This window comes from Argiope bruennichi, chromosome 8, assembly GCF_947563725.1.
Source record: "Argiope bruennichi chromosome 8, qqArgBrue1.1, whole genome shotgun sequence".
Lineage (NCBI taxonomy): Eukaryota > Metazoa > Arthropoda > Arachnida > Araneae > Araneidae > Argiope > Argiope bruennichi.
The window spans coordinates 106,160,432-106,188,147 of NC_079158.1; the positions used below are offsets into that span (position 1 = coordinate 106,160,432).

The 27,716-nt window shown below is 28.7% G+C and overlaps 2 protein-coding genes across 2 annotated transcripts in view; both read right to left on the minus strand.

Moving 5' to 3' along the window:
• Positions 1-27,716, minus strand: part of LOC129981029 (uncharacterized) — a 272,688-nt gene that overhangs the window by 209,602 nt on the left and 35,370 nt on the right. The window contains exons 4-7 of the mRNA XM_056091634.1: positions 17,006-17,184; positions 9,661-9,803; positions 7,377-7,528; positions 5,112-5,187 (exon numbers count right to left, since the gene is read on the minus strand). Of these exons, the coding sequence (XP_055947609.1) occupies positions 5,112-5,187; positions 7,377-7,528; positions 9,661-9,803; positions 17,006-17,184 (550 nt within the window). The remainder of the gene's footprint in view (positions 1-5,111; positions 5,188-7,376; positions 7,529-9,660; positions 9,804-17,005; positions 17,185-27,716) is intronic.
• LOC129981033 (innexin inx2-like) lies at positions 727-3,286 on the minus strand. Its single transcript, XM_056091637.1, has one exon. It carries the CDS (start codon positions 2,379-2,381, stop codon positions 1,266-1,268), a length of 1,116 nt encoding a protein of 371 aa, XP_055947612.1. The 5' UTR covers positions 2,382-3,286; the 3' UTR covers positions 727-1,265.

Here is a 27,716-nt window from a genome sequence, read left to right on the forward strand (position 1 = left end):
TATTATCCACGCGACTAAAAAATCAGACCAATAATATCAAATATGCAGATAATGATGTAGCGTTTTATCATTATAGTAAGTTTTTCTTAATGCTTTAATACAAAAATTATCTCTAGAATTTTTCTTCGCTGTTTCGTTCTTTGTTTATAGAACAATCGAATTCAAAACAGAGAAAAATCGTTTTCTGATTATTTTCCATTTTGGATGCTGGATAAAATAAAATAAAAGTGGATGCTGGAAATAAAATAAAAGTGATTTTTTTTCAATCTTTCAAATGCACATCGTTTATTTGTAGCTAATGATACATCAATAACTTACAGCAGATGACAATCAGAAACGAGCATTTGCAATATACATTTTAATTACACAAAACAATCAAAGCGAATAAACAGGAAGACACGCAGATAAACGAATATTACAATATATCAGTAAATTACGCGCAGTCGCATAAATATGTCATGAAATTATAAATAAATAACAAATTTTATAAGTTCAGAAATAATTTTAAACTGATTCGGAAACGAAAGTATAAATTTTTTAATACTTTCTACACTTATTTTGAAAATATTGGGAATATTTAAAAATTCTGCAACGTGAAACTATAAATGTAATACCTTTATCAAGAGACAATATTTAGTAAATTAATTAATGTATTTATTATTTATTCTCATGAAGTGAGTCTATGACTTCTAATATTATAAATGCAACAATCTATTTCTGCTGTTATTATATAAACATTGTTTTTATGATACAATGATTCTACTTGTTATGAATACATGTTTATGAAAACTAATGATGAAATTATTTATTTTTAAGCCTAATTTAAACATCAGCACATATAAATAAGTATTTAAAAGAAACTCCACACTGAAAATCACGATAAAATCATGTAAAAACTAAAACCTATTCTTGTAAATTATCAAGTTATTTTGACAATCTAAGTAAAATGCGGCCCTTTTTAAAATTTTAAATAGTTTTTGACAAACTATTATTTTACTTTTCTATTCAACAGAAAATCCCACAGTAAAATATATTATGAAAACATTCATACCACATAAATATGATCACAGTCTTCATTTAAGTATGTCATCATTTGCATCTAGTTATAAAAAAATGTTCACAGATTCAAGCAAATGAAATTATTCACAGTCGTATTAATAATGGTGATAGATGTAACTGAAAGTTTTTAAAATAAGAAATTCTAAAGTTTAATATGCTTAATCTCGTCCTATTTCAGGCACTGATGGTTGCAGTACCATCATTATTCAAGCACTGCTAGTGGCAGTGCCATCATTATTGAGTAAAGGCATCTCTAAATCTTTATGAAGATCAGCAAGAAGATTTCTGAAATTGAGGACTTCCATGTTTTTTGCTAATAAGAAAAAGATAAACCAATCTCCGTAAGAGGTTTTTCTTACAATTCTATCTACATGATCTTTTGGCGTCAATCTGGCAATAGATCGTAAAGCATAGAATCGCGCCGTTCGAGAACTGAGTAGCAGAACTTTGTACAGAGCTGAAATGGCAGAGCAAACTGCCAGTATGATAAACCAAAACCACAGGAGTACGTAGATTTTCTCGTTTACAATGTTGAGTGGCAAAAGGCAAAGGGAGTCATATTTCTGGACATCTCCAGAAGGACCATAGCGATGGAAGAGGCATTTGGTCAGTCTTGGGAATACTCTCACCATCGGATCCGTTCTGTTTTCTTGGGGACGCACCGTAAAATGGAGAACTTCCATACCATATGTGGTAAACTCACCACCTAAGAAGTAATCCACAAAGTAGATCTGGCCAATGACATTTATCAAATTCATCACCTCACATATTAAATATCTGAAAGCATACGAAGAATGGTGCCGCATATTGGCTCTGAAATATCTCACTAACTGTTCACAACACTGTTTTCTCTCGCAGTGTCCTAACACTGGTTTGTTCAATTGTTGTTGCAACAAATGCTTCAATCGGCCACCTTCCCAGCTTCGCCAAGTTAACCTGGGAATATAAAACAAGGCAGCCTGGAAAAGCAGCACGAAACAGACCCACTGATAGTAAGCATGGTACACTGCTTCATCGCCAGGATCACGCTGGTCCACACCAGGATACACTACTTCAACACCTACTTCTTTGTGAAGAGCTTTGGGTAAAGAAAAAGTCCCCTCGACCCAGCAAAAGGTGTCCAGAATTTTTTTTGGCACATCATCTGATTGTATACATTGGATAGGATCACCGTAAAACTGGGTAGCAGACACGAGTATGCTACAAACAGTCAATATCAGCGCTGTCAGTCGGTAATGCAACCTAAATGTGGTTCCGTCAGTTACAAATATGCGAGGCTTGATGAAGTTTTTGAAAGTTCCCGAAAGAAATAGTTTATCCATGTTTCACGAGAATACACAGTATTATCACAAACTGATGAAAGCAGGTGTAACGTCTTGGCTGGAAGTGAGCAACAACAAATGAAAAATTTTTAGCCGAACGAAGTAGTGTTTTCTTCACAATGAAACATTCACAGTTTTACGATGCGTCGTAGTCCACGAAAACACAGTAAATAAAAAAATGATTTTCCAGGCTCACTATCTTGGGCTGTAAATCTTTGAGCGCAAACCTGCGTTTGTTTTGTTTCACTCAGGAGCACCTCAATAAAAATAAAGTTGTTCTAACGTTGCAAAATAAATATGAAATTGTTCAGTGAAGCGAATGGTCGAAGCTTTTCAGTGCCTTAAAAATAGAAGGTCAACGAACTTTTGATACGCACCGGTTAATTTTATAGGAGATGACTCTTTTACAAAAGATCTTGGCATGACTGACACCCAAAACACTCTTTTTGCTGCTCTATTTCAGACGGTGAATTAGAAACAATAATCATTCAAAGTTTGTAGTAATAAATTTTCAGAAAAACGAGATACTTTTCAAAAAACTCCAGGAGAATTCTTCCGATGATGAACGCCGCAAAAACAACACATGTGTGATCACCATCCACATCCTGCAGAGTAAAGCCACCCGGCGAAAAAAAAGTAATCCACCAAAACGATAGACACCCGCCTACGTTCTTCTCTTCTTATGAATGCCTATCCCATTACCCTACCTGAGGAAAAAAGAACGGGTTCCGTTCTTTGTATCCAACAGAGAAGCCAATCAGCAGCGGCCTCAATCCATGTAGGCTTTGTCGGGCGTCATAGCAAGGTCGCAGGTTGCGTGGAATAGAAAGGGGTTTGTTGCCGAATTAATGCGTACGAGTGGAAAGCACAACACCAAACGATCGGTCACGCATGCAGTAGGGGTGGTCGAGCCGACCGAGGGTTCACTTAAGTGCCACGGTATTTCATGCCATTTGCAGCCGGCGAGCTGGAACGTGACGCTACAGGAAGTGGAATAATAGAGGATGCTCTCGTACCGTAATTAGAAATGTAGCTAGGACTGTCGCTTTTAAATCAATCAAAATTGTTTAGTCTATCTTCAGATACATGAACATTTGACAATTCCCACCAGCTTTATTATCTCTTTCTTGTGTTCCGCCTTTTTCACCTTCATTGTTATAAAAAATACAATTGTATAAACTTAGTTCGCTCCTTCAGAAAGAGGCAGCTGTACTCAGTTGCAAATATTTTTTTCATATCTATGTACTTGTAATTGTCATAATACTGTTGACACAATAATGTTTTTGTCATATAATTTCACCTTTATTTATATGCATTGGGGGCATTAATGATACAAAAGAACTATTATTCTTGTCACCATGTCTTACGCAATACAAAATCTTTTGTTATAAACATCATAAAAGGGGGAAAAATAAGCTAGTCAGCGATAAAACATGGTACATTTTATTGCTGTGTGTTTCATAATTCTCTATCTGTATAAATTTGTATGATTACGTATGCAGTATTTAGAAATTTTCCTTTAATTAGCTATTGAATCCATTTCTACTGATATTTATAATATCTCATTTATTCTATGTCTGTTGTTTGTACCGGAAAAAGGAATCATTCTAAAGTCTATTGCAAAAATATTATTTTGCAATAATACATATCTTATAATGTAAGAACATATCGACTAAAAAAATGTCAATATAAATATTATTTTGATTTTTTTCTGCGATATAAAATAAATTCGCCTTCAAGAACAACTCTTAATTAGCTATTAAATCCATTTCTACTGAGACTTTTGATATCGAATTTATTTTATGCCTGCTATTAATATTGGAAAACGGGATCATTCTAAAATCTAGTGAAAAAATTATTATTTTGCAATAATACATATCTTATGATGTGACAATATATCGACTAAAAAAATATGTCATTATATAAATATTATTTTTAATTTTTTCTGCAATATAAAATAAATTCGTCATCCAGAACATCTCTTTATTATCTGTTAAATCCAATTCTAATGATACTTTTGATATCTAATTTATTTTATGCCTGCTATTAATATTAGAAAACGGGATCATTCTAAAATCTAGTGAAAAAATATTATTTTGCAATAATACAAATCTTATAATGTAAGAATATTTGAAATAAAAAATATGTCAATATAAATATTATTTTTATTTTTATCAGAGATTTAAGATGCATTTATCTTCGGGAACATCATTTGAATACAAATATCGAAGCAGAATATCGATTTCATCTTTTCATCTTTTTTCTGCCTTCATAGCCCACAAATTATTTCTATTATATCTGAGCTAATATTCTATTGTTCGCTAAAATGCCTTAATGCCATTCTCAAATATCTGACCCAATGACATAAATAGTAGTTTAAAAAATAATTTTTAAAAAACCATAACGGAAAAAAATGCATAAAATATGCATTTCATATGAAATTATTACATATTACAATCCAATTCACCTGTACACCGAAAACAAATATCCCCCATTTATGTATTACATAAGAAAAACCCAATTAAAAAATAAGTACAAAATGATTAAAAGAAAATTCCAACCATATGTTTTACATTTCATATCGAACTTTAATCGGAAACTGTTAGAATCATAAGAAATTTGTACCTATTAGTGGAAAAAAAATCCAAGAGCAAATTCCATTTCAATTTCTATAAACCCGCATTGCTGCTTATCATATGGGAATAAAAGTAAGAAATTAAAGTTACTTACAAATTGCGAACCACTGGGAAACGTGTACCGTTGTAATTAATAGCATCACAGTCAGAAACACTTCCTTGATATAATTCTGAAAAAGATAAACATAACTAATGATTAAAATTGGACAGTATCTTGCGAGTAAAAGAAAAAAAAAAATGCACCCTTTTTTTTCTATTTTTTTAGTGGAAAAGACTTAGATTGAGGCAATGCATATACTTATTTTTTTTTCTTATATATTTTTTTCTTTCTTTTATTTATTTATACATTTTCTCTTTTCTTTAAAATTCTTTTCTTTTCTTTTTTCTATTTATTTTTCTGTTTTCTAGATTTAAATTGCTTATCTTTGGTAAAATTTATTATTTACTAATTACGTTTAAATAATTCTGTTACTGTAGAATATTATGTAGGCGCTTCTGCTTGAACCATTCAGACCTTCTCCACGTTTTCTTTTTTATGACTGCTCCTCTATTTTTTTTTTGTTCTATTGTTTTTTAAATTCATTTTCTTTAGCTGCTTTTGCATCTAGCACACATGCGAATGAAAGATTTTTTTGAATACCTAGTCTTTTGATATCTATTTAACTTTTTTTTAATTTTAATTATGATCTCTTTTTCGATGTAACGCCATTTTTAGCACACACCTTACTGGATAAAAAAAATGAAAGTCATAAAATAAAAACATGGAGAATAAATCAGAATAATTAATTATTCAAAAACTCCTTTATAATTACTTAAAAATCTATCTTGTTAAAAATAACTATAACATCTTAATCTAAATCTTTAGCTAGTAGTTCGTATTTTATTAACTTAATTTCTTTTAATATTGAATTGCATAAGTCATACACATCATCACTTATAGAACAAAAGATTGTTTATAAAAATTTCATTATTTGATCCATTACTTGGTATCCTCTTAATATCGCTAACGATGAATGATAACTATGCCAGAAAGAACGTTAATCGATAAGCTGCGTAAGATAAATTCAGTCAGCACAATTATGAAGACTTGAAAATTGAAAATTCCCAACAGAAGCGAAGTAGTCAATACCATCAATCTGTTCGTTAATGACAATGAAAGTTCACTAAAATTTAAATAGTCAATAGTTAATTATTGTCTAACGCTTCATTGCATTGTTCATATTAGCAGCCATTTTGTTTTTGTGGTATAACAAACTTGGCTTCTGTTGGCGATATGAATGGGCACCATTTGGCGGATTCCAAATAAGTAGAATTTTTATATGCGATCTTTTTTTTACACTGTGATCGACGATATGTTGAAACCGAGCAAAGGTTTATCGCTTATTCATAAATGCTTTTCAGTCATTCAAGAATTTCTATTTTAGTTAAAAATTGGTAAAGCAGGGGGTTTTTTTGGGGGGGGGGGGGTTGTATTTGCAGTACACTCTCGAGTATCCGGTTCGTGAATATCCGGTCTTGATTTCTCTATTCGTAACTAAATGAGGAAGGCAAGGCGTCTATTAAGTCATCTAGTAAAAACTTTTTCAAAAATCTAAAAATTGTAAGTTTTGACTCTTATCTTAGAGTTACCTTTTCATATCTGTGTAATCATTTATCAGTGAGATATAAAATCAGTTTGATTCACTTTTCTTAAGAATCAGGACTACGATTTATATTAATGTTTTGTTTATGTTTCCTGCATTTCAGTTGGGCATTACAGAAGTTATGTTGAAATGCGAACACTTTATATCTTTTTACTTACCTTTTCTCTAATAAATTCTTGAAACGTGCAGTCAGTATATAAACATATATAAACTACCAGTATAGAACCCTCTATTTTAACTCGACACGTTACCGACAACTGCTTCTATGATTCACCTGGCAGCGGCTGCGTTCACATTGAGATAAATGGAGGGCTTAGTACTCAATAAGAAGTAAGAATATACATATTATAACAGTGATTTTTGATATAAAAACTTTTTCTTCTGGTATTGGTGAGAAAAGAAATGAGTTCGTAGAACTCCGGTCTATCCGGCTTTTTCGTTATCCGGCCAGTCCTTCCGCCACATTAGGCCGGATACTCGGGAGTGTACTGTATTTTATATTCCTTCTTATGAACAAAATTAATTATCACTTTTTCACTGAAACACATACACACAAACTTTTAATGTGAAAATTTTTGTTGGATATATAGAAATCTATTCGATATACAGAAACTGTCTTTCCATTGAAAATCCAAAATTTCATTTAAAAATTTGATTTATAGAGATTTTTGATAAATGGAAACTCTGTTTCTATTCGATTATTATTCATCACTTACTTCCATCCCGTATGGTGATCTCCAACTCTACGACTTGGCCCAACCGGACAGTGTCCACAAACACGTCGTTTTCGAAATCGTATATCCTGAGCATCACTTGTGGTGCAGGGGAGGGAGAAGTCATTGTATCATTGCCTTTCATGCTAGATGCACTGAAATGGATACATGAAATATGAACATTTTTCTGTTTAGAAATTAAAATCAGTTTGTAGCATTCTAAATCAAGATTATGTTTAGGTTTTTAGGTTTAGTTATATTAACGTCCCGTCTGAAGCAACACTTGGGCTATTTGGGGACGGATCTCGTAATTTTGAACCGCGGTCAGATGACGAGGACGACACGTGAGCTGGCACCCCCCTCTCCACACCACACCAGCGGGAGGACGTTTGGTCAGGACGGATTTAACGTGCAACAGAGCCCCTTACACGACGATTATTCGGTGGAATCGAGTCTCGAACCTGAAACCCTCCGGTTCCGAAGCCAAGACATTACCACCAGGCCACCGCGGCCTTCTAAATCAAGAAGAATAAAAGAAATAATGGCATTTATCTGTATTATGCTACATAATATTTTTTCCTCGCTGCATTTTTATTTTCTCGTATATGAATTATAGAGAAGGTATAGTAATGGTAAAAAAATTCGAACACCAGACTTTAATGAATATCCACGTTTTAGACCTTCCTAAGTTCGAAAAATACTTTTTTGAAAATTGTCCGTCTGTCTGTCTATCGTCTGTGACAGAGACAACTCAAAAAACGTTTTGAGCAAGACGGATGAAATTTGATGTACCATCTTTACACCAAATTTGTAGATTTTTATCAGATTTTGAGCAAATATGGCTGTTCAAATATAAGTTAACATGATAACTACAAAACGAAGAGAGCTGGATAGATGAAATTCGGTGCGAAGAAATTAACATCTATAGTCTATACACCTGATGAATTTTGAGCCAAATCCAATAAGAGGTTGATTGTCTGTCGGTTTTAGAAACATGTAAACGGAATAACTGAAAAACGGAATTATTTAAATACATCAAACTTGGTATGGGATTGTGTGACTACAAGTATAGATTTGGGCCAATTTTTTGTTTCAGTCGAGTGAGAAAAATGCATTTAAAACACTAATTCGGGTTTTGAATATTCTAAACTGCATGCAAGGGATTCATCACCAAAAAATTCTCCAAAAACTCTCCCCTCTTTTTTTGTTTAAAAAAAAGGGATGATTTACAGACAGTAAATGTGAAATTTATTGTGCCCCATAGAAACATATCCATTTATTATCTATGAGGTGGCTGTAAAATAACTTTCCGTATTTGGAGGCATCTGCAATTGAAATAAATGAACGGAATGAAACCAAAATTCATACGTGAAGTATAGTAGACGCAAGCAGATAAATTCCTCTATAAAACGAGCATCGATGCATTTATTTTATCCAGAAAGATATGATTAGCATGCAGTGGAGATATAATTCGTTAACTGTCAGTTGTAACGGCAACCAAGAAGAACCAAGAAAAAATTTCGTCAATTTGTTTATTTCAATCTCCAAACTATATAGCATGTGATTATATTACTTGATACCTGAGTATATTTTTCACAATTCGGCGACATTTTTTTCTTGGCGCTTTTTGGTCGCCGTTAAAACAGAATTGCTCCTGTAATTCTAATATTAATTAACGAAAGAATATTTTTTGTGAGTTTCATATTGCTTATCATTCATTTATGTATGTGTAATTTTTTACCTTTCGAACATTAATAAAATTTTTCATAATTTTTTTTCCGTGCGTTGGTTAAAATTATTGATTTCAGCGTTTTCATTCCAACAATGCCAGTTTCCTATTGGTGGCATTTTTTTTTTTGGTTTCGATTTTAATTTTCGAATCTTGTTTCCCTATGTTCTTTAGCAGTCTGTATATGAAATGTGATTTTTTTTCATATAGTTCCAAATGGCTCCAAAAAGGAAAAATTATACTCTGTATTTTTTGTGATTATATATTAAATCTTACTCCAAAAATGATAGAAAATAGCTTAATATTTGAAAGGAAGGGTTACTGATTTCGTCTCGGTTTTGGTGTTGTTTTTTTCTAGTAACTATTAGATTTCAAGAAGCAAAGAACCGAGTAAAATATGGTATAATTAATCGAGCAGTTATTCAGAAAATGCTTAAAAGTTTGTAATTAAACGTAATATTAACAACATTAACAAATAAAGTAAATTTCTAAATTCACTCTTAAACGGCGTTTAAAATACACATAAATGAAATTACAAAGAAGTTTTTTTTATTTTACCTGACGTCAATGCGATTTCCTGTGCCGACTTCCAAGTCACCATTGAACAATTTACACCCCACCTCGTATTCTCCATCCCCTGCACTCACGATCATGGGGTGTTGCTGCACTGTCACGTGACTCATAAATAATCCAGGTTCTTTCTGCAAAATAATATATAACATCAGATATAAATCACCTAAGAAAACTTCTTTTGTGAATATTTACTTCACCCTATCCCACAAAAGCACGAAAAAGGTTAAAATGTTCACGCCTCTGAAGATCGTATCTATAGATAAATATGATTGTGGTGAATAGTAACTTAAGTTTATAACATACAGAAAACTATGAAATGCCGCAACGTCTAAGAATGACGTAATGAGTGTCTAGATCTGTGTTAAGGCTCTAAAAATATTACACAATTTTCGCTTTAATATAGAGTTTTATCAGATACAACAGATCTTCCCAAATGTTTTTTCAAACTCACCTCCCCATAATCCTTCATACTTTCTTGCATGCATGCAGAGTGTATTAAGAGAAAGTGTTGCAATAGGCAAAAAAAAAAATCGAATTCGATATTTTATATGAGGGTATGTGAGGATATAGAAAAAAATAATAAATTGATAATCGACCGCCACTCTTACCATTCAGCCAACGAGACAGTGCTATTATCTTTTTGTGAATGCTTACATTAACAATAATTAGCTTTTATTATGTAAGTTTACATTTAGAAACCTGAAGTGTTTATGAACGCGTAATACTGAGTTATTTCTTTCCCTCTATTAAGCATCTTTTTAATTCTGTATTTGGAAATGCATTTTTTTCTGTTAATAGATCATTATTTTTTTTTCCATACGATTTAATCATTAGTTTTAATTTGAATGTTCTAAAACATTCTGCAGATTTGGGATTTCAAACTCCACATTTTTATTTACATTTTTTTATTGGATTTTAATAAAGTTTGAGGTTTTCTAATATATTCCTTCAGAGTTATTTTCGTTTTTTATTTGGCATTGCCTTTCAGGGTTATCGGAATGGGTCATTCTTGAGATAGATTAATTTATCTTTTATGTAATAATTTTATAATACCTCAAGCGCTGTTGATATATATCTATATATATTCATTTTAATGTTCATTTAATCATGTTTATTTTGCTTCACGAACTTTATGTTTAGCAGAATTCATTATTCTACGAAGTTATTTTTTACTCCTCAAACCTGTGCCATGTCGAATTTCTTTTTGTTAGTTGCTCACTATTTGCTTCAACCGATTTTAGTAATGATTTTTATTTGAGTGTTCACCGGTCCGCATTTTCTAGTTTCATGAAGAATTATTAAACCTTTAGTTATTTAACATTACAATTTCTCGCCACAAGCAATCATTTGGCCTATTAAGTGGAACGCTGATTCAGTTTTTTTTATAAACAGTCATTTTATCCTCTGCTACTGAGAATAAAATGACGACTGAAAATTATTTCTATGAGTCCCATAACTGTACAAAGAGTTTCATGAAATAAAGCAAGCTTTGTTTTAAATGCAGAGTTTCATTAAACAGAATATGCGAGCATAATATTTAAAACTAAATCATATTATATACATAAAAAATACTTTAAAATCACTGAATCCTATTTAGAACTATTTAAATGTTATTTAATGTTCTGCGCCATAAAGTCTATCTAGCTTTTTCATATTTTAATTGCTTTGCTAAAATAGTAAAAACAGAAGACAGGGTTAATCTCCAATTTAAGAGCTCATGCGGTTTTTACGAGTAAATTGGCGACCACATAGAGCTCATATTAATGATATTCTGTTTAATGAGCTTCTCTGCTTTTGCGTAGGAGATCATGAAACGTGAATCTGCTTGTTTGGAAATAAAACATTGTATGGTTTGTGTTATATTCAGTATGGTACGCAGTCTGAATAGAGACCTTCAATTCAGGCAATGTTTTCAAGGCCTTTTGCAGCCAGTAATCATTCGTGTTCGTATTGGGAAGAATCTCAGAAAGTTTCAACAACAGAAATATTTTGCTTCCAGATTATGGCTGGGTTAGAAATAGAGATATCATATTCTTCATATCATTTTTAATATAATCTATAAAACTAAGTCTTCACACAGTTACGTAATTAGGAATCTATTATCAATCATTTTCAGATTTCAGTTTCAGTTCAATTTTAAAAAAACGTACCAAATAGAGTGGAGATTGTAAAAGCAAAACTTAATTAATTTCATAAGCTATAGTTAAAAACTAGTAAATTATTGATTAATTTTGGAATGATTCAGCATTTGAATGTTTAATTAAAACAATTCTTATCTCCAAATATTCGAATTGAAGCTGCTTCTTAATTGAAATGTTTGTTTTTGGAGAAAGTTTGAGTTACGTCTGGCATTTTTCGATTACAATTTTTTTTTTTTCGTTTGGCGTAAGAAAAATGGAGCTAAAATCGTTAATCTCCATGTTACTCAAGAAATAACACTGCCTGTCTCGTCAATTTCTAGCCGTCTTTGGAAACTAATTGGTTCGCTAGAAATATTAACCGTGTTCATTTTCAATAAAATTTCTTATTTGTAGCAAAATACTCATAATGTCCCTGGGAAAATACTTTTAAGCAACAAATAATATCAAAACCTTGTTATTTTAATAGCTCTAATCTATTTCATTTATTGTGTACATGAAGTATCCTAACAGAATCAAGTCTCATGATATCATAGAGCTATTAAAAACATAACTATGACGATAATCTGTCTTTTTTCATGGTTCATTTTTTTAATTCTTATTATTAATTACACATATATCTAACAAAATTTTTCTTCTTTAGTTTTCAAGAACTCAAGAACTTTTAGCTTTTTTCGAGAGAAAAAAACGCGCTATTAAATATTTGATTTCTAAACACCGACATTTCTATGCATCAATTTTTTTATTATTAATCTTCAAATTCGAAGTATAAGCATAATCTGTATAATATAGAATCTATATATATATATATATATATATATATAAGGAGAAAAAGACGGTTACTTTTTAGCCCCAAGTAACACTGTTTTTGAAAATATTATTCTGAAATTATTGGATTAAATAAAACAGTTTAAATCATTACATGAGATAATTTAATTAGTCATTCGCTTATCACAAATCTTTTCTGATAATGCTGAGGAATGGTATTAAATAATTATAACAAGACTAAGCCAATGAATTTCTCCTCATTGCACAGATTGATGAAAAGAGCAATTAAATCTGGCCTTGCCTCGAGCTGTAGATTTCGAGGTTTTGACTTCTGAATGGCATGTGAAAATTGCATCACAATGACAAGAGCATCCGGTAGGAAACGTTTAAGCCGTTTGCGTGTAGAAAAATCGGTCCAGATTATCTAAGTAGGTAACGTCATGTTTTATACAAATCGGTGTCAGTGAAATTGTTTAGATACTTCAGGAAATTTTTAGTCTTGATAAATTTTAATTCTGGAAAACAAATAGTAGAATTTTTTAAAATAGAGTATTTTATTAATTCTTCTTTAAACTACAAAAATTTGATATAGAATTTAGTTTTTGAAAGTTTATTACCGAAATTCAAATAGAATAAATAAAGAAAAAAAAATTATAGCTTTTTATATTTTTAATAAAGTATTAATGAAGCCCTTTTATTATATTTTTGATTAATAATAGACTAAGAATTTCAGAATATTAAAAGAATAAATATAAATAAAGATTTTTTAATGAAAATAATCAGAAAACAATAAACTCCAAAATTACTTATCCATCAAATGTATACGCATCAAATAACATGTTTAAATTTCTTACGTATATTTTCTTTTTTGAAATCGGACAAATAAAATATTCATATTCTTTATCTGTTGGAAATAAAATTGAAAACAATTAAAATTAAATAAGAGACTAAGAAGCAAAGTACAATTCTGTCTGAAAGCCCTAAATATTTACTATAAATAATTTTTTGTCATTTTTTTGTATATATATAAATATATTTTTCAAATTTTTAAGTCTAAAATAAATGTTCTCAATGTTAAAATCGCCTGGAAAATGCAAGTTGTTTAAAAAATATTTGCAAAAGTTAAATTCTTTGTATAAAATTTATTTATTTCAAGATAATTTGCAATCAATTGTTCTGCGTTTTTACTATTAATTAAGAAAAAAATGTATACATATGTGTATGGAAACGCCGTACACATATCGACCAAGAGCTTACAAATTTGGTTCAAATTCAGAAGTCGAAAAGGGTATCTGGGAGAGATTTTTCTGGATATTAAAACTTTAATTAATCAGACCAAATTTCAACAAATTCCCTTATTAAAATATTTAATTTTTAAATCATTTTAAATTATTATATACTGTGGTGGCCAAAATTGTGGACACTTTTGAAAATTTTTATGTTTTCTAACTTTATACGCTTATATAAAATGTAATGCTTCACAAAATGCAATCTCTTATATATCATTTTAAAGAGAATTTAATGTTGATTTCAATACAAAAGCAAAATTAAAATATTCACAATACAAAAAAAGTTGAGAGGCAATAATTAGAGAGATACAATAGATGCTGATGACTGTAGTGAGTTAGTTATCTGTACTTAGTAGATAGCCTTTATTTTTTTATTACAACTTTAGACTGAATGTTTTATTGAGTTGACGAGAGGTTTAAGCTCTTCCTTCGTTATTGCATGATGCCAGGAAACAATTATAGCTTCAATTAATTCTCTTTCATTTGATGAACGCTTCATATGTATAAGAGTTTTCAAACGGAGCCATAAGTTCTCAATAATTTTGAGGTCAGGACTGTTTCCTGGCCATGATAATAATTCAAGGGTCTTTGTACTAAATCACGCTTTCGATATTTTTGTGGTGTGGCAAGGAGCTGAATCCTGCTGAAAAATAAATGATGTGTTATTGGGAAAGAGATCACTGATGGAAGGTGTAAGTTTTGGCTCTAGAATAGTTTTAATCTATTTTCTTGCATTTAATGTCCCATCGATAACATGAAGGGGACCAATGCCGTCTTCTGACATGCATGACCAAATCATTACACTAACTGAGTTCTTCACAGTTGTCTAAATGCAGTCGGAATGTAGCTCTTCGCCTATTCTATGTCTTACATATTTTCGCCATCACTACCGAATAACAATATCTTTGTTTTAATCACGTATAACTTGTGACAACTGATCATCTGCCCAATTAATGCGTTTCCATTGCACACTGTAATCTTTTTTTACGCTGCTGTAAACTGAGATAAGGATTTTTTCGTTGAATTCTACCTCTTAGTCCAACATCTAATAATCTTCTCCTAATTGTTCTTGAACTGACATAAATGTCAGCATCATATAATTGATTTCTGATGGCCGCTGATGACATTCTTCTATCTTGCAGACATTGTCTTTTTATTCTTCTGTCATCAGAAGATGCGCTGCTCCTTTTTCAGGCATTTTATGCTTTGTTTTTTATTGAATTTATTTACTAATATCATAAAAAAAAAAAAACTTTCGAACTCCAGATGTAGTCACTGAACTTCCCACTTGTCTTGCAATTTCTGCATAGGAAGACCACATTTATGTAACGCAATAATCTTAGTTCTCTTTCTAGGTGTCAAAATATATTCTTTTATTTGATGTGTCATTGCTTCTTGACTAAATAGAAATATTTTCAGAAAATATTTTTTAGAAATATTTTCAAAAATTCCAACTGTATATCAAAAAGTTTAACAAAATATCTAACTTGAGATTTGATTAAATAAAAAAACAGTCTTCCTTCTACAGAAAAAGCACAATAATGACTTGTTCTAACTTTAAATATGATGTCAGTTTCTGCTAGCAGTTATTAACATTTGATTGGTTCCTAGAACAAGAACAATGATTTGTCAGGAAAGTTAGAAATTACAATCCACTTCCTCACTGAGTTTGTTATTCAGATAAAGTAAGAATAACTTTTTTGTTTTGAAAATATTTGAATTTTACTTTTTGAATTGAAATCAGCATTAAATTTTCTTTAAACTAATATGTAAGAGTTGGCATTTTGTGAAATGTGACATTTTCTATAAGCATACAAAGTTAAAAAACATAACGATATATATGTGTGTGTGTGTGTGCGCGTGCGTGCTTGTGATTGTGTGCGTGATATATATATATATATATATATATATATATATATATATATATATATATATATATATATGTACGTATGTATTTCGTATGCCACAAATTTAATTGTTCTAAAATTCTTTTGTAAGATTTAATCTATAAATATGTTTTAAATATATTTTGCAACAATATTTCCCTTACTGTAATGAAATCTAAATAGTTTCACGATTGCTGTCGATACTTTACCCTGAAATTTTTTTCCAGTATTGTTGATCAAGATATGAAAATACATCTCATTTTTTCATATTTAAAGCATGCTTTTAATAAATTTTTTGTACAGAATATTTAATTTCAAAAATGAATGATAACAAAAAATTTTTTTAAATTCTCACCGCCTTTATTACTTTCGGTCTTAAAGATATATAAAGAAGCCTTATTTTTCTTTCAGCTTGATTTTTTTTTTCCATTTTTATTGTAGAAAGCTGAATTTTTTATTGAAGCAAAGAAACTTTTATTGTATAATCCTCTGATATGTTAAGCGATTTAGCGAATAAATTAAGTAGTTGAATTAATTCAACATGCTAAACTTTAATGTTGAATTACTATTCTTTCCATCCTTAAGGTTTTTTACAAACGTGTTAGAATTCAGCAAACAAGCTTCTAAAATTCAACGCCAAATCTTAGATGAAATGAAGAAAATAAGAGACATATAGCAATAAACATAATTGTATATTTCTTCTATGCAAAAATGTATTTCAATTTCAATTTTTATAGTCAGAATATATTTTGAGTTTTATAATCTGACTATCAAAAATTGAAATTTAATTACGTTTTGGTGAGGAAGTCATTAACCTTAAGCTACGCACAAAAGATTCAGTTTAAGAATTTCGCTATTAAGAATTCCAGTGAACCAGCTGGTCTTCAAAGACGGATAAAATGTTATAATCAAGGGAGTATTATATTCTTATTTGCATTTGGAGTGCATTGTAGCGGTTTGTTACGAGCGAGGACAGAACCTGGGACCTTGTGAGTAACATGACCACAATACAAAAGAAAACGCCCATGTGAAGTAGCTGTTATTTGGCTTACAAGCTTTTCACCACAGCATCATGACAAAAGTAAAAGATATTAATAAGTTAAAAATAAAAAGATTTCATTTGTTGCCACAGGTAATAAACGAAAGAGGTTACGACTACTAATCACAAATATAAAGAAAGTATTTCATATAACTTGATGAAAAGGCAAAACTTTTATCTCCAAAACAAGAATCAGAACTGCATACATACTTCATGTGTGTTGCAGCCTTTAAGGGGCACTTTGAGAAAAGTGGTATCGTTCTTCTTGCCGAAGGCAGTGCAGTTGAGATCTCCGTACCTCTCAGATACGTACACGAGACCCTCGAAAGGAATGTTCGTCGATACTTTCACCATAATATGTTCTGGGTCACTGTGACAGTCTACGCTAACTAAAAAAGCAAATATTTAATATAAATACATGAAATGACATACAGTGAAACTACTTTTAAGATTTCATAACTTTAACTGCAAAAATAATTTAACTGTAACTGTAAATAATGAATGATAGAAGAACTAATTTTAAGATTTTATAATTTTTATTTCTATGTCATTTTAAAGACATATAGGTTTGGTTTCAGTTTGTTTAGCTAATATTTTTTATATAGCTAAAAGCTTTGCTTATTAAAAACATTTTTAAGTATATTTCTTTTGAGAGCACTATCTATTGCAATAGCTCTCATGGCATCATCACACAAATTAAGAAAAATTTCTACGAAGATCGAAGTATTAACCAGCGAGTAATATATTTTAAGGAGGTTGAAAATCTTAGCGGACTTCGTAGATAGAGCATCCAGCTTAACTTCCGCACTTAAAATTTCGATAATTGCTATTTTTGGGAAATTAACCCTTCCGACCATAATGAATATATACGTTCCGTGATCGGATTTCATTCCCTACAGGGTAAATAAATCCTACTTTTACATGGGTTATAGTTTTAAAAAATTATTTTTACATTGAATTTAAAATTTTAATCATGTAAAAGTCATGTTAAAAGGTTTAAAAGTTAAATGATGGTTTTAAAACATTAACTTTAATAGCTTCTTTAACTGAATTTGTGGCAATTTTTGAGAAAAAATGTCAGTCGGTTTTCCTTTCTATCATTCTCAACTCTCGAACTCCAGTAAAATTGGAGAAGAAAATACATGTGGAGTTGAAATGTTCTTTTCTTCTAACTTTAAACAAACGTATATCTCCATCTTCCGAGGTGCCACCGGAATTTTTTTTATATATATTAGGAGTTTGTATAATAAATTGACTAGGCTATCTAAATGAATAGAAAAAAGCCTATAACGTGTTTAGATTATTAAATTTATTTAACCTTTTACACCCGGATGTCACCTCTCAGGCATTATTCAAACAATGCAACATTTTGTCGTTTTATTTATTTATTTTTTAATTTTGAGTGTTAAAAATACCTACAGGGTAGTAAAAATATGTAGATTATTTTTCTTAGGAAATTCAAATTGAAACAATTATATATATATATATATATATGTGTGTGTGTGTGTGTGTGTGCGTGTGTGTGTGTGTGTGTGTGTGTGTGTGTGTGTGTGTGTGTGTGTGTGTGTGTGTGTGTGTGTGTGTGTGTGTGTGTGTGTGTGTGTGTGTTTCGGATCAATAAACAAGTTCCTGTATTAGATGAATGAATATGCATCGAATTAACTTTTCGGAGAGCAAAGTGCTAAATAAGAATAATATAAAGACAATAAAGATTTTCACGAAATATGGACATCTTGTTCCATTAATATGGTTCATTTACACAATGAATTAAATAAATGCGAGGCTTCTGTAATAAAATATCTTAAATATCTATCACAATTTAAAATTCAAAAATAATATGTTTATGGAATTAAGAATATCAAATTTATAAGATATTCAGTTGAAATGAAACTCGGATATTACGAAATAGGTCAAACTAAATGATTAATGGTATTTTTAGTTCTTTTGATATTAAACAGTTACAAATGAATTTGCAGAAACTTTCATGATATGATATTCATAAGACAGTTGATTTCAAAACAATGACTATTTCTGATTCTTGAAAATGTGAATAATTTTATAAGAAGTAAGAGTCGGCATTTTTCTTCTTTCGAGTACGGTCGCAGTCAACTCAAATGTCCTCGGAGGTTATTACCTCATCAATATCTCATATGAATATCTTTTACAAATATTACCTTTACAAGAAAAAAGCAAAATATTTGATATTATTAAATTCATAAACTTTATTTAAATAGTGTTTTTATTAGAAATGTTATAATGCATTCAGTATTATTATTTCCCTCAAAATACATTTCAGTTCAAAAGCGATTGTTGACTTAGGAAATTTTTAACAGAATTAGCAGACAATTTTCAGAGGAGCAGGGCTGGTATCAGATTAAAATTCAATTGATGAAAAAAAGGATGCAGACTTATATAAAGGTACATTTTTATTGGAATTTTCATGCTACACTATGAAACCCTATTTATTTAAATTTTAAAATAAAAAATATAAATTATTTAATTTTGAAAAAAAAATCAAGTCAATAATTTTGATAATATTTTGATCTTAATCATTCTTAAAAGTGAAATATAATTTTAGAAATTTTAGAACAAGATTTTCTGCTCAGTTCCAAAAGCTTTTCACTTAATTAAGTTCAAATAAAGCAATAATCCTCAAAAGCTAATTTTTCTATTTTTTCAATTTTAATCTTTCATGTGATTATAGGCTCTGAATAATTTCCCTAAAATAAGAAATACATGACTTCTTAATAGACAGAAGGAAAAATAAATAAATTATTTATAGAATTTTTTTTCCGTTTATGAAGTATTATGTCCTTTTCTCATCGTAAAATAAAACTTTATCATGTTTTATAGAACATATATATTCCACAAACAAATTTTACATCTTCTTAGGACTTAATAATCCTACACAAAATATTACAACAAGGTCTTATAGGCGTGTCACTAATTTTAACAAAAGACATAATATTAAGATGTGGAAGTTGGAAATTTAGGCCAAGTTTTTCTTTACTGAAATAACGCTACTTTTGCAATTTTTATTGAATATGCTGTCATTTTTATGGTAATTCATTGTCAAAATGTATTTTATTTTTTTACTCAGTGACATATTTATTATTTTTATGTATAAACAAAAGTAAATATGAAAAGTAAACGCAGCTGAAAATCACAGAAGTTGAAAGAGAGCTGAATAAAGCATGCTCATTGTTTAACCAGAAAAATTTATTGTGATCATTTGTAAATTCAAGGTCTATAATTGAAGAAACTGAAATTGTTCCAATTTATTATTATCTGCACTTTTGAATTATTTCAATGCGGAAATCATCAATTCAGTTAATTTCTAGCGCCGATTCTATAATGAAAAAATACTATGAATGAATAGTGTTTTTAAATTAAAACCTAAATTAAGTAAAAAATACCTGGTAATATGTTCTTACCTAAATTTAATAGAATATTTTATTTTTGTTATGTACATATTTATTTGTTATTATTTGCTACATAATTATTTTTGTCATATATAAACAAATGTAGACATGAAACATAAATACATCTGAAAAGAAGCACAATAGCGGAAAAAAAGCTAAATAAAGCTTACTCACTTATTATTTACCCAGAAAAAAATTATTGTGCTCATTTGTTAATCAGTGACATAATTTAAGAACTTGCAATTCTTTCAAATTATTATTATTTATAGCTTTTGAATTATTTCACTGCGGAAACGACCGATTAAAATTCAGTTAATTTGTAGCATCAAATCTATAATGAAAAATATTTTGAATTAGAAGTGTTTTTGGTTTTAAACTCCAAATAAACAAAGATAAAATTACGGGCAATATATTCATACTGTTCGTTTCAGTATCTTCAAACTATTATTTTTCGACGATTCTACGTCGTTAAGGGGTGAGATGCGAAAGAATGAGGGCATTTCCAGAGTTTTTCTACATTCTTTGACCTTGCTTTCCGCCCCTTTAGATACTTTTTTCCTTGGTTTTTTTTTTCCCCCACATGTTAAGTTTTACGTAAGCACATCTTGACGCATGCGTGGAAGGCTTTAAAATCCGAGAATTAACAGTATCTAAATTAACTAGGACATTTTTCAGTAAATCATGTCCTTTATAATATTACTGAACTTTCTGAAATTTACATGGTTGATATCTCATATTAACATTATTTTTAATTATACAGGTTGGGCACCAAATTATTTTAATTATGATTCTTCCATTAATTTTTTTTATATTAAACAATTGTAATTATAGTTATTACAAGCTAAAGCTGCTGAGTAAATTACTTTCCACATTAAAACTAGTAAAAAATCAGTTAAGAGAACCATATTTAAAAATTTGTTAATAAAAACGCTTTAGCTGTTTTATAGCTTAAATATGTTTACATTTTCTTACTTTTTAAATTTAAAACTATGTGCAAAATCAATAATGCAATATTTCGAATTAATGATCCTTAAAAATAGTTTTTTTAAATCAATGAAGAAAATGAATATTCAAAAAACGCAATAATGTATAAACTATCCAAATGAATATTTCAGTGATTTCGACATTAAACACACAAAACATAAAGATATTCCCATGTATTCTTATCATTGAAATTAAATTAAATAGCAATAGAATTTCAAAATATATATCCAAAATACGAGTACTTCAGCATTCAAATAGATGAAATTTTCTGCTTCATTAGTTTAAAATTCAGTTTTTGTCTTAGTATTTAAATCTTATATAGCCAAAACAATAAGTTACCGTAATTAATTATCCATTAATTTTTTAATGCTTGCCTCAATTATAAAAAATAAGAATAGAATTTGTAATGTTTTGAAATGTTTGCTCAGTGAGTATACCTATTTATAATTAGCTAAAATTTCAATTTTGATTAGAATAAAGAAAATAAGTAATATATCATTTAAGAAGGAAATATTGTAATATTTTATATAAGTCAAATCTAAATATGAAAATCATATTTAAAAAGTAATAGATAGGCAAAAAATTTGAAATTTGATAAATCTTTAATCCATCTGATAATTAATAATAATAAATGCATAGCTGTCAGTTAGCATTCTATTTTCCTAACTATTTAACTTTGAGCAAACAAATTTAGCATAAATAGATTTAGAAATTTTCGAATGTGCATCTAGGAACAATATTTTTAAATGATATTTAAAATTTGAAAAATTTAAAAACTAAGAGAGGTTTTAGAATTTTCTTGCGATAACTTTTAAAAATATTTTTTCATAAAACTGACTTTTTCACTATTCGAAAATTTTAAAAAAATGACGATTAATTTTTAACATTACCAATTGTATTATAGTCCTTTTTTTGAATTTTGATTATTTTTTAAAATATTTTTTGCATAATTTTTAACACAACTTTTAATTCTTGAATTCTTGAAATTCAAGCCAATTTGCATTATAAAATATCTACATTTTTACCCATTAGCGACATCTGGAGAAGAATGAGTGTGTTATTTACCTGTGCAATTTATATGAAAAGTTAGAGAAACAAATTATTAAAAAATGTGCAATTAAAAATAAACTACTCGGTCATTTACTTAAGCTTTTATGTTCCATTAGCTCGAAAAAAAACGGGCAATTTAAAAATAGATTATCCTGATAAATACGTTTTTAATTTTATTATGATGCCGTAGGACTTGAATTTATTAAGTAGATTTATGTACAAAGTAAACAGAATAGATACAATGCCATCAAGATAACATGACTTTAATATTTGTCACAATTTTATATTTAAAAATATTTTGTTATTGAAATCATTAATGTCAAGTTGTACATAAGACGTTTAATTGCTATTAAATATAAAAAATATTCCAAGATAAAATAGACGGTCACTAATGAGTTATAAATCTGTATCAAGTCAATTTTTTTTTTTTAGAATTCTTAGCAACATGAATTTGTAAGTATAAATTACAATTTCCTAAACCTTTTGAATCTGCTTCTTTAAATTCGTTTCAATGCTATCGTTTAAAAAAAAAACCTTGATATTTCATTTCTTAATTTATAACAAAAAGTATTCTTAAAGTCATTTTAGAACTGGAAACCTAAGCTTTTAGAACTGGAAAACCAAGTAAGTTTCATTAAACATTTGTAAAATTTACGCAGTTTAACTTCTTAAAAAAACAATATTTGTTGCAATCTTAATAGATTACTGGAGATGTACTTCAAAACTTGAAAATCAAAGCTTTTCGGATGTAATCAATACAGTGTAATTGATGCAAGAGCAATAAATAAAACTCAAATATTAATTATTTCCATAAATTATTTCTTCTTCTTTTATCATTTGACCTTGCTTAACGAAACCAGTTCATTGGTAGTAGAATTCAGTGTCAGTCTTCGGTTGTTTTAAGTTGCTACTTATCGAAATGGATAGACGACAGACCTACGCGAAATGTCTTATTCTCAGAAATTTTTCAATTGATATTTTTAAATGCATGGTATGACGAACAATATGTATAATTTTTTTTAATTTATCAAATTAATTTATAAAAAGTAGTTTCGTATACCTCGACTGCATATATATGTAAAACATAATTTTTAAGCAGTAGCGTGGCTGAAGAAAGAAAGCATTTTTGAATTTTCAAACTCGACCTATTCCATCCTAGAAGACATAATTTATATAAAAGAAAGGAGCGACGAGATACGTCAGTCTACATCTCGATACAAAGGCAAAAGAGACCGAATTTTTACCCTCAGTGATTTTATACTGTGAGAATGATACTGATAGGGGTTTCTTTGACACATGTGGATTTAGGAAAGGGAACTTAGTTATCTTTAAAAAATATGGTAAACTTTTATAGTACTTTATCCCTTCACTCAGAGCGTGAGAACCCACTGATTAAAGCAGCTTTACAAAGCTCTTGTAGCATTAATGAAATAAAAAAGATGGAATTGGATTTAGGAATTAAAAGAATATTTTAGAATGAAGTTAATATGGGTTAAATTAAGATAAAAATTGGGAAATTAATTAGGATTTAATAAAGCATTGCTTCTATTAATTAAAATATAAATAAATTTGTTATCACAAAGTATTGGGAGCATTGTTATAAAACAAAAGGCATATATTTATTGAACAATTTTTATTACATCTTCTTCAAAATGATCTTCTACGACTGAAATGCACTTCTGCCAAAAGTATTTTTTTAATCCTTAAAGCATACCTTAAAATCATTTTCAAGGGATCCTTTCAAAATTCGTATAGAATTTCTCTTTATTGCAATAAGGCTTTTAAAGGTGAATATGAAAAGGTTTCTTCGAGCTTGGAAATATAAAAAAGTGTAACGATGCAAATGGATGAGGATCTTAAGAAGATATATTTGTGGAATTGTTTGGTCAAATATTCAAGAATAATAATGGCATTATGAAAAGGTGCATTATCGTGGCACAAAACTCGTTGTAAAATTGTGAAATTCCGCCTCTGTTGGGGTTTTTCCGACAGCATCTATAAAATACAACACCGCAAAAAAATAATAATAATAATAAAGCAGTAAATACCATTTAGTTTTTTGAGAAACCATTTTATGCAAAAAGGGATTTCTTTTCGGTTCGGCTTCTCCTTGTTATTTTTTTATCAAAAGTTTGTTATTTTTTTATCAAAAGTTTGTTATTTTTTTATCAAAAGTTTGTTATTTTTTTATCAAAAGTTTGTTATTTTTTTATCAAAAGTTTGTTATTTTTTATTCAAGTTTATTGTTATATCTTTATTCAAGTTTTTGCATATCTGACAACGCATTTTAAAAATAAATTATCTTGTAAAAATATGCCTTAGGACACTTGAACATGTTGCTATCTTTGAATCCGATTCTGAATTTTTGGAAGAACTCAAGAATGCTTGATAAATCTAGATGATTTCTCAGAATTGGGCAACAGAAACAAATAATGTAATAGCTTGTGCAGTAATTTCTCTAAATGTTAAAGTGCTAATTCGAAGCACAAATTCTCTGATATGAACAACTTGTTTGTAATTTATCGACGTGGATTAACTACCAGAGCATATTCCGTCTATAATGGATTTACTACCATCTTTATACCAATCAAATCCTCTTCTTTTTGATAAAAAGTCTTTTTTTCATGCTTTTTGCAGAATTTTAAATGTTTTTGTAGCAGAAATTACTCTGCGAATCAAAATTATTCAATGCATATTCTTTGATCTATTACACTTATTATTTTGAAACCTAGATTAAATTAACATTCTAATTAATTAAAACAAATTTATTTGCAGACGGTTATATGAAATAGAATAATGACTGCCATCAGACATTTCTTTAAATAAAAATAATATTTATAAACAGCCAAACGACTTTTAGCATAATTATTTCTTTTAAATATAGTATTCCCAAAGCTGTATGATCACAGCAATAAATCAAAACTATTTTTCTTCAAGTTATTTGTTATGGAACTTGTACAATTTAAAAGAAAAATATTGCCAGATATGTTCAGGTTTTTAATTCATTTGATAGAATTTTCCAAAACATTTTAAGAAAAATATTTTGAATAATTTGCTCAATAAATCTTATATTTTATTTTAAATCTGTTTAACGTTTTATAACTTCTTTTTTTTTAAAAAAAAAAAAAATTGTTTCAAGTTTTTTGTTGGTGATAACATTTTATACCATAAAAATTCTTTAAATGCATTTTTGTTGGCATTTTAATTGGTATTACGATTAACTTCTATTCAAGATTTTTAACACAATAATAAGGTTGTAAATTATTTCCTTTTAATTGCAGATGGATGGATGAATTTTTTGAAGCAAATGGTTAAATAGTTCCTCACGTCCTTTAGATTTCTTTGGTTATAGAAAACCATACAAAAAAACCAAGTTGACTATTAATTAAACATATAAGGCTTTAAGCTAAAGAGAATGGAAAAAAAATTCTTAAATAATCTTAACAATTTGGCGATAATTTACTTCAAATACTAAATAAAGGATAAAACAATTATGGAGTTGTTGTTGTTGTTTACTTTCTGCAAATAGAATAGAAATTTCAAAATAGAATATTATTATATCTTAATTATCAGTTAAATATTTAATGCAATTAAATTTTTATTCCACATTCATGGCGCCATCTGGTAGCAACTTTGAGAAAAAGTATTTTTGAAAGTTCATTATACTCATAAAAATGAATAGTAAATTAAAAATTAAATAATAGAAAATAACTAATTAAACTATAAAAACAGAAAATAACGATAGAAAATAAATTAACAACAAATTTCTATCGTTAGAATTATTGAAATTTATTTAGAATAATAAATTTTTAAAAAAGCATGCTCTAGAGTAAGTCTGTTTCACAAAAACCATTTCTTTTCTTTATCATTTTCTTATTTCCAATTCATTCTATAATTTCTATTCAGCAATTCTTAAAATAATAATTTAAAAAAACTCGTTCGATTAAGAAACCGCAGAACGTTTTGCATTACATGCCCACGAAAGCATCTGACCACGCACTCGAGTGGATTTGACCTCGTGCGCGAATTGAAAAAAAAAACTTTCTCTCTATTCTCATCATTTTCGTTTTCTTTTTCCAAACCATTTGACACCGGGAAATAAGAGTTTTAAATCTTTTCCCTGACTGACAAAAGCAGCCAAAATCAAATACATTTCACGCGTACGCTGAATTCACTTAATTCAAAAGAGAATTTCGACTTTCTTTTTTATTTTTACTTAAATCCGACACTATTTTTTTAAATATCTTATTGATGAGTGATATATAAATTTTCTGAAGCGGTATTATTTCCGAAGCAGAGGATAATAAGAGAATTTCGGTAATAGAATAATAATGGGATGTTGTCGGGTTTTCTTTCTTTTTTTTTTTTTTTCATTTATTCAGCCTGGTTTATATTATGTTTAAAACTAAGGAGTTTTATAATAATTTTTCCCAATATCTAATAATCTGAAATTCTACACAATTTGCGTGTTTTCGGTGGATATATAATATTTTAATTATTTAATTTTTTTAGTTTTGATTCAGAGAGAGAAATTCCTTCTGGTAATGAATATGAGACAAAAATTGACTTCAAGATTTCATATTTCTAATGAAGAATTTTTAACTGCATTACCAAATAAAAAGTCGAACATAATAAGAAAGGCTTTAAAAATACACTTTTATATGATACTGTAAAGCAGAAAATAATTCTTTTATCCAAAATCTCAAAAAGTCATAAACGCATCAGTGATAGATGTCATACTAAACAGCTGTGTTGAAATGGGCCGCAGTGAAGCCGAACAAGAATTTTATCAGCCTGTCTAATTTAATAAGTTTGTAAAAAAAAATACAAATTCAAATAGTTGTAAAATATTAGGATTATAATGTGTATTTATATCATTAGAAAATTGTTATTAAATTAATTAATTAATTATAATGCACTCGAATATTAATTAGTTATTTAATTTGTTAATATTGATTCTACTTGATTGGTCACATAAAAATTATATTATTCAATATTATATCTGTTTAAAATTTATTATTTTTAGAAATTATCATAATAATTAAAAGCTTTTATTTTAAAGTAAAGAAATCCTTAACTAATAACCATGATTAATTTTTCAATTATTTTATTATTTTGATTGTATTTTCATTATGAACATATTAAAAAAATAAATGCAAACATAAATATTTTTATAAAGTTGCTAAAAAAAGCAAGCTAAAATAAATCTTTGACATTTTGATTAAGTTAAAAATATGCATATATGCGAAAATAATTAAAAAAGGCCTCATGATGTTAATTGATTGGGACAACAAAATGCCGAATCTAAAACAATAAGATATGAATGAATGCATACGTATATTAAAAAAAAAACATTTTTAAATTTTCAATCATGATTAAATTGCTTTATGAATGCGATTAAAATTATAATTTATTTGGAATATTTTATCAGTTCTTCAAGTTTCCACGATTTTTATTTAACTTTC

What these genes read in the sequence shown, in the direction of transcription:
- LOC129981033 (XM_056091637.1), bottom strand. Translation starts at nt 2,381, where the DNA reads ATGGATAAACTATTTCTTTCGGGAACTTTCAAAAACTTCATCAAGCCT.